At 41.0% G+C, this 8,728-nt stretch overlaps 1 protein-coding gene across 1 annotated transcript in view; it reads right to left on the bottom strand.

Moving 5' to 3' along the window:
* Nucleotides 1–211: 211 nt before the first annotated feature.
* LOC148346357 (phospholipase A and acyltransferase 1-like) overlaps nt 212–8,728 on the bottom strand; it is a 15,481-nt gene continuing 6,964 nt past the window's right edge. Inside the window, exons 2-4 of the mRNA XM_088325012.1 lie at nt 6,012–6,132; nt 2,749–3,047; nt 212–933 (exon numbers count right to left, since the gene is read on the bottom strand). Of these exons, the coding sequence (XP_088181138.1) occupies nt 838–933; nt 2,749–3,047; nt 6,012–6,132 (516 nt within the window). The 3' untranslated portion in view covers nt 212–837. The remainder of the gene's footprint in view (nt 934–2,748; nt 3,048–6,011; nt 6,133–8,728) is intronic.

The raw sequence follows: 8,728 nt of genomic DNA, 5'->3' as shown, positions 1-8,728 counted from the left end.
ATACAACAAAGACAGTTAAAACATCTTCTTTGTTCCTTTATCTCTTTGTTTTCTTTATCCTCACTGTATAATGTGGACCTGGAGTGCCACGTCCAATTTCGTTGTCACAATGTATCCCATGTTGTAACAATGACAATAAAGGTATATTTGTTAGGTTTAAGTCCCCAACATTTTTAATAAAACGCTCTGAAATAAAAGAAGACATAGAGAATCGGTCATTGAGAATTGGTTATTTTATTAATCATTATAATGAGAGCGGCGGAGACCAGGCTGTTACAAATCTCCTCCTCACTCTGAAGAAATCTCCAAACCCTCCCTTCTAATTATTAAGGTTCTTGGTGAAAAACAACTTGAGTTATGGCATGCACAGGTCAGGGTGCACCCACTGGAATGTGAAACAGACTGAACAAAAAACAACTCATGGCCTTGAAGAACAGCTAACGGCTGAAAACTATACAAAAAGGGCTGAGAACACTTATAACATATTAATGTCAACTGTAGGATAAATATATGTACATAATTCCAACAATATTCTATTCTATTCTCTTTCTTTGTCCCTCTTTTTCTTATTTCTTTCTCTCTCTTCTTCTTTCTCTTGAATCTACTAGTTCGGCCCCTGACTGAATGTTTGTTCTATCGTGTGGCCCCCGAGTTCAAATGAGTTTGACACCCACTGATCTAGAGAATTGCTTCTTTTTTTTTAACATACTCAAAAATCTATGGCAGGCTGGATGAAATCGTATCTATTTGACAACAGTTTCACGACAAACATTGTAGTACAAATGCTTTATTATTTAATGTATAAAATGGCAGAAAAAAGAGTTTCCAGGTATTTGACTAGGAAGTGTCTTTCTCAGGGGATTTGGAGTCTACGATCTCTTGGAAGGTTTTGGTGGCCGACTCGGTCTCTACATTTTTTGCCTTGGTGGGAATCTGTAGAAAGAAGACATCATCAATGTTATCACATAGGTAAATTGTGGATGCATATAACAGTGTTCTGGTTTGCCGGCGTCCCTGCTCCCAACAATGCATGCTCTTTTCTTAATTTAGGGAAAATATTGACAAGAGACCGGCATTTCTACACGGGGGGAGATTTATTTTCGTAAAATCTTCGTCGAGCCTCCCTCTTACGATCTCCCATCTCTCGTCTCTCCTTCCGTCTTCCGTCTTTTCACACGTCGGGGCATCAGCCACCCTCCATGGGCGGGCCAGGAACCAGCTTCACCACCTCCTCGCCGAAAGGCGCCGCCATGTCTAAAGGACTTATCAGCCTTTTCCCGCGTCAGACCTTGTCCCCGTTCTTGTTGTTTTTCTGTAAATTTTGGTCTTTTTTTGTTGTAAAATTATATTTACAATGCACCATTCCTGGAGAAAAAAACTTCTTGGACAGTACAAAATAGATATGGACTGTCTCGCCTAAGTGTCTGCTTCCCCAGGTTGGTGTACACGTTTTCTTCTATTTCCTTAATAATGCGGCTATTTTAAAGCAAATAAGGGGGTTGTTTTCTATGTGAGTCCATGTGGTAATATGTATCCGGATTGGTACTTTCAGAGTAACATCCTACTTTTTGGTATCAGTAATACAGTGTTCTGGTTTGCCGGCATCCCTGCGTCCTAGAAGCATAATTTTCGCTGGGGACGCATGTCTTGACGCATGGTCTCAAATCAACGTGCGTCCCCGGGACGCAACTTTTTTGACACCAAATTGTCATTATTACCCGATTCCTTTTTTTTTTTTTTTAACAAAGATTTACGGCACTCCAAACTTTTCGTCAGGCAGATCCGCCATTGTTGTTTTGGTCTCGCGGAAAGCGAGATCTCGTTGTTTCGAGATGACGTCATTGTTTTGGCGGTTGTCGAGTGAAAGAGAAGTATGCCTCCGTAAAAAACAGTTGGTATGAGGTGCAAATCAACAAAAAATTTATTATTCAGTGTCGTTAATAAGTTGAAACATAATACAGAGAGTGGTAACAAGAGCAATAATTCCGGCAAGAAAAAACGGTGGAGAAATTCTTGGGAAGATCGCGAAGGCAAGGAAAACACGCGTGTTGAAGCGAACGATTCGACGAAAGAAAATAAACAAAAGAATACTCTTAGCAAGAAAAGGACTTTTCTGCCAAAATGGACTAAATTATATTCCTGGTGACGCTATGAGGAGGATGATAATGGAGGCTACATGTAATGTGATGCATGCACCCAGCGTGACAAAAAAACTGCATTGCATGAATCATTTTGCAATACGAACTTTCAGAAAAGCACATTGGATCGGCACAACGACAATGAAAACCACAAATTAAATTCCGTTGCTGCAATTGGACCTGTGGCGGGACGGCAAACCACGAAGAATATATGAACTGAAAAATCCGAAGTGATTCAAACTGCATGAATATATAGACTAATATTTCAGCAATATTATTTTGTATAATGTACAATATTGTTGTGAACTGAAAAATCTTGAAGAGATAACTGATTTGTATTACCAATAAACGGTGATGATTAAAACTGACTGAATATATTGATTTATATTATATTTGTCGCCGATTTACAATTTCAACCTGGATAAGACTAAATTTTGGGGAGCCATAGATCTCGGTTGGGACCCATAGATTTTTCAGCATGCGAGTCCCTGGGACCCATCACTTTTCACAGCTCAAATGAACACTGTTCTGTTCTCCTTCTTTCGAGTCTACTCGACTACAAACTTATCAATCATCCGTTTTATTTTCTTTGTCACTGCCGAGCAAGTACCTGGTTGCAGACGGCCTTCCCGTAGCGTACGAAGGTAGCGAAATGCTCGCAGTTGAGCCAGAGGAGGTTGTAGTTGAGCTCCTCGTCCTCCAGGGCGTCTCGCCTCCGCTTCATCTCCTCGGGCGAGGACGCTTTAAAAGCGTGCCGGTTGTTGCTGATCAGGATGTGGACGCCCTTGGGAACCGTGACCTCGCCCAGCGGTACCCGGCGAATGCGGGTGGCGCCCAAAAGCAGGTCGCCAACCAGGGGGAACATACTTTGGATGGAAGTACGGATGTTGTACATCATGTGGCCCTCATCTGTGCAACAAACAGGAAGTTAACAATGAATGGAATCAACCATTGTCAATGGTTGGGTAGGGTTACTTTAACTGGATTACTTTTGGATGACTCCAATACCAAATATGCTAATAAAAGACAAAATAAACTAAATAGGAATAAAATGACTCCATTTTGTGCAGGCTTGGGGAGTAACGAAATACATGGAACGGCAAAAATGATGTTGGATTGATTTTCATTTGGTTTCTGTCGCATTTGATGTTCATTTTGCCGGAGATCAAAGAGATCAATGTCATGATTACCCAAGTGGAGCCACCTGGGGTAATCATCTGACGCGCGGGAATGCGCTCCCTGATTGGTTTATGTTCCCTTTTTAAGCTCGCTACGCCGAGACCTGTTTGTCTGAGGATTACTTCTGTACCCCGTAAGACTCTCCCGATTACATGTGCTTTCTTGTTTACCTGATTCTGCCTGCCTGCCTCCGATCCGACCTGCCTCCGATCCGACCTGCTTCCGTCCCACGCTACGATCTTCTCTTCAGTCCTGGTAAACTCGACCTGCCTCCGTCCCACGCTACGATTGATCACGTCTCCCGCTAACCCTGTACGCTTCCCCAAATAAAAGACTTGTAACGAACGCTCTGGGGTCTCCTGCTCTGTTCTGGTCCGTCCTGACAATCAAAGCCAGGAGAGAGAGCTTACCACGTGTTGTGAGTCATCATTTGATTCCTATTTAGTTTCTTTTGTCTTTTATGAGCATATTTGCTATTGGAGTCATCCAAAAGTCGTTGAAAGTAATCAAGTTAAAGTAACCCTACCCAACCCTGACCATTGATTCCCACTGACGGGTATTTCAGTCAAATATTCCAACAGGTACATTTTACATTTATTTCGTAGAACCATGTGAGTAGAATACTCTGAAGCAGGGGTGTCAAACTACTTTTAGCTCATAATCAATGTTCCCTGTAATTTTGCAGGGGTCTGAGCGTTCACACAAAGTCGGAGAGCAACGCTTGAAACAACAGTGAGCAACGGCAATCCCAAGTGTGGCAACTAAATCATTATCAAACATGTCCAAAACTTGACATTTTGCTGAGTTTCCGGCGATAAAAAAAACATTTTTCACTTTTGAATGAATTGACTACAAACGTCATTTGTTTTTACGATTCTTTCACAAGATTTCTATTTCTTTTATTCCTGGTATCTTTTGTCGCATAATACAAACATTTTGGGGGCTTTTTTAGTCGGTTGCACGATACACAACTGTATTTAATCACATTTTTTAGTGGAAGTACAATGTTGGCAACAAGATTGACTTGGTATCATCGGAAATGATTTGAATGCAACACAAACTTTTTCTTCTTTTTCGCTGTTTTTTTCTACTTTTTTTAATTTGTTTGAAAAAAATCTCATTGTTTTTATTATTCTTAGCTGTTACTTTTTTCTTTTTGTTCTCTATTTACTTTTTTCCTTTGTTTCTTTTCTTTTTTTCTGGCATTTTTTTCAGAATTTTCCTTCTTTTTTCTCTTCCTTTTGATTCTTTTTTTCTCAGTTTTTCACTACTTTTTCATTTTGGTATTTTTTTTCTTTTTTGTTCTATTTGTCCCCCTTCTTTTAAGTCATTTTGTGCACAATTTTACATAATATTTGGTCGTGTAGAGATTAAAGAAGCAAAAACAACCTGAAGAGCCGTTTGGGACCCGAAAGAGCCTGTTTATTTTAGTGAGCCGAAGAAGCCGGTTCTCAAAAAACTCTACTGACTTGACTCAACTTCGTTCTACTTCTACATTGACATCAAAATACCGCATTTAGAACACAGCGTCAGGGGAACCTGTGTATTTTGACCTTCATGCACTGTAACTTTGACTTAATTGGCTTCTAAATTAGCAATTTCGAGCCCTGATTTTTGTGAACCGGCTAGATTTTCTTGTGCACGGAAAAGCTCTGGGTAGTGCCCAATTGTGCACACACGAGGCTTAGAGGGCTGAGGGTCTTTCAGAGGCTCACAATTCTGATTATGAATCAAGGGTGTAAGAATTATAAAACAATCCTTGAGGCGTTTGTGTCCCCTCAATATATTTTTTCCTTCACTAAGATATATTCTCTTGTATTGTTTATCAACTGTGGATTTGTAAAAACATGCAAAACCACAATTGGATTACTTTCCGCTGAAAAGGTGCTGTCCGAAATTTGGACATTTTCTCCTTTCGTGGCACGTGCAAGTACTTGCATTTCTATGATGCGCTCGATTGAACTCTTCCTTTTTCATCTTATTGGGGGTTTGGGTTGGCTTTTGGACTGTTTTTGAAACGGGCCATTTCTCACTTTCACCATTTTCAAGCTACACTGAAAATAAAACACAGAACGAGCATTAAATTACTCTTTGTGTCCCGGAATTATAGAAGCTCTTTGAACTCAGTTTGTTATCGTTAACCCATACATCGTTAACCTCAACCGACGCTCCTCACATTTAACTCAGGGAAACTAACGCACACCGGAAAGTGACAAAAACAGCACACAAAAACTAATTTAAGCGCAAATGATTTAAATTATTGATTTAATGATTTAAAAGTCTTTTTCTGCGTTTTTTTTAATGAAAATGTTGACCTGGATCTGAGAACTCCACTGATAGATTTCATATTTGATTGAAGAAAGGCGCTTAAACCTTTTAAAATTTCTGTAAAAACTACTATAGCCTATGTTTTAATTGTTTTTTTTTTTTAAGCTAACGGATAATTTCAAATCACTGGGGATAAAAAGCATGATTTAAAAGCAGATGTTGAAGTTGAGAGAGAAATCCACGCACCACATGTAAGTACAATTGTATTGCCTGAAACAGCACGTCCGTGTCATTGTTGAACTTGATGCAACTCATTTTTCTCTTATGCTTCTCCTCCAAGGCTGGACCAAATCTGTAGGCGGGCCTAATCCAGCCCTGGGGCTGTGTGTTTGGCAACCCTTCTCCAGAGTGTTTTTATTTGCTCACCTGCCACCGCAAAATGGATCACATGACCGTCATTGTCGTACACGCCCCAGTGTGAGTAACCGATGGGGTACGAGAACTCGATCAGGTCCCCGAACTGTGCCGTTGACGTGATCTCCTCGATCTGCGCTTAGAAAAATGACATTACCGTCTTGTTTTTAGGTATTAGACACGATCAGGGTTGGGTAGGGTTACTTGAACTGGATTACTTTCAATTACTTTTGGATGACTCCAATAGCGAATATGCTAATAAAAGACAAAAGAAACTAAATATTAATAAAATGACTCCATTTTGTGCAGGCTTGGAGAGTAACGAAACACATGGAACGGCAAAAATGCTGTTTGGATTGATTTTCATTTTGTTTCTGTCGCATTTTATGTTCGTTTTGCCGGAAATTAAAGAGATCAAAGCCAGGAGAGAACGCTTACCACGTGTTGTGTGTCATTTTCATTTCATTTCATTGACTCATAATTGGCGGCGCAGTGGTTAGCGCTTGTGCGGCACAGTTCATGGCATGGGAAACCTGTCGTAGGTTCAAATCCAGCTCCAGACTTCCTGTGCGGAGTTTGTATGTTCTCCCCGTGCTTGCGTGGGTTTCCTCCAGGCACTCCGGTTTCCTCCCACGTTCCAAAAACATGCATTTCAGGTGAATTGGCCGGTCCAAATTGTCCCTAGGTGTGAATGAGCGAATGAGTTGTCGGTCCCTGTGTGCCCTGCGACTGGCTGGCAACCAGTTCAGGGTGTCCCCTGCCCACTGCCTGGAGATGGCTGGGATGGGCTCCAGCCCCCCCGCGACCCTAATAAGGATAAGCGGTACGGCGAATGAGATGATGATGAATGAGTTTCTTTTGTCTTTTATTAGCATGTTTGGTATTTGAGTCGTCCAAACGTAATTGAAGGTAATCTAGTTTAAGTAACCCTGCCCAACCCTGGTCATCATTTTATTCATATTTAGTTTCTTTTGTCTTTTATTAGCATATTTGGTATTGGAGTAATCCAAAGGTAATTGAAAGTAATCCAGTTAAAGTAACCCTACCCAACCTTGAACATGGGATTGTTTACGACACATGTGACACGCCTCAAACGGTGATCAAGCAGGTTGTGCTACATTACAACAGCCACAAATATAGTCCAAACAAAATGAAAGCATGTGTTTAAAAATGTTATTATATTTGAAGGAAAAGCACTGTTTAACATTAGACTCATCAGAAATACGCTCCATTCGTTATTATTGTGGTGAATGCTGCAAATGTCTTATTTAATGAGGTATCTACATAGGTGGATATATGCCAACTTCCAGTAAGACACACTCTAGTGTTCTAATAGTACTTTGTGTTGTGTAGTGTTGGGTCCCGGGGACTCGCATGCTGAAAAATCTATGGGTCCCAACTGAGATCTATGGCTCCCCAAAATTGAGTCTTATCCAGGTTGAAGTTGGAAATCGGCGACAAATATAATATAAAAATCTATGTATTCATTCAGTTTTAATCATCATTTAATTGGTAATACAAAGCAGTTATCACTTCAGATTTTTCAGTTCATATATTCTTCATGGTTCGCTGTCCCGCCACAGTTGTAATGCCTTCTCAAGGTCCAATCCATTATCATCCTCCCCATAGCGTCACCAGGAATCTAATTGAGTCCATTTTGGCAGAAAAGTCCTTTTCTTGCTAGGAGTATTCTTTTGTTTATCTTTCGTCGAATCGTTGGCTTCAACACACGTGTTTTCCTTGCCTTCGTGGTCTTCTGAAGAATTTCTCCGTGTTTTTTTCCGTGCCGGAATTATTGCCGTTGTTACCAATTTCCGTATTATGTATCGACTTATTACCGACACTGAAGAAGTTTCCAATTTTTGGTTGATTTGCACCTAATACCAACTGTTTTATCGGAGGCATACTTCTCTTTCACTCGACAACCGCCACAACAATGATGTCATCTCGATTGCCAAGATCGGCGCGAGACCAAAACAACAATGGCAGATCTGCCTGACGAAAAGTTTGGAATGCGGTGAATCTTAAAAAAAAAAAAAAAAAAAAGTAACCACCAAAACAATGAGGTCATCTCGAAGCAACGAGATCTCGTTTGCCGAGATCGGCGTGCCGACGAAAACTCGAACCGCGAGACCAAAACAACAATGGCGGATCTGCCTGACGAAACGTTTGGAGTGCGGTAAATCTTTGTTTAAAAAAAAAAGTAATCGGGTAATAATGACAATTTGGTCTCAATGTTGATTTGAGACGATGCGTCCCCAGCAAAAATGATGCGTCTAGGACGCAGGGACGCAGGCAAACCAGAACACTGCAATTTGCATTAAAAGGCTAAAGGATAAGAAAAACTCTTGGGCAATGATTGCCAGCACGGCTAAAAACAGTAGCTGTCAGACGGACCCTGCTTTGAGCTAGTCGGGTATCCGGAGTATCATGTGTGGGTGTGATTAAACTTTCAAAATGGCCGGAAAGCAATCTATTATCGTTCTCACAAATGAAGGCTATTTGATGCGAGATATTCCCTTGAAATGAAGGATCTGTCATGAACCAGAACCGGATCAGGACCCAAACGTGTGACGTTACTCACGCAACCCTTTTATTTTACGGGAAATGGGGAGTCATGCACATTAAGGTAGCAGTCTGGCGTGAAATGATAGAAAGCCAGAGACCGATTGCCCGAGTTGATATCGGACAGGTGGGGGCGATACCGGACAGGACGGTACAGACAGGAA

The sequence above is a fragment of the Urocampus carinirostris genome, chromosome 20 (assembly GCF_059441175.1).
Source record: "Urocampus carinirostris isolate Australia breed hairy pipefish chromosome 20, RoL_Ucar_1.0, whole genome shotgun sequence".
Classification (NCBI taxonomy): domain Eukaryota; kingdom Metazoa; phylum Chordata; class Actinopteri; order Syngnathiformes; family Syngnathidae; genus Urocampus; species Urocampus carinirostris.
This window is presented reverse-complemented; position numbering and strand designations above follow the sequence as displayed.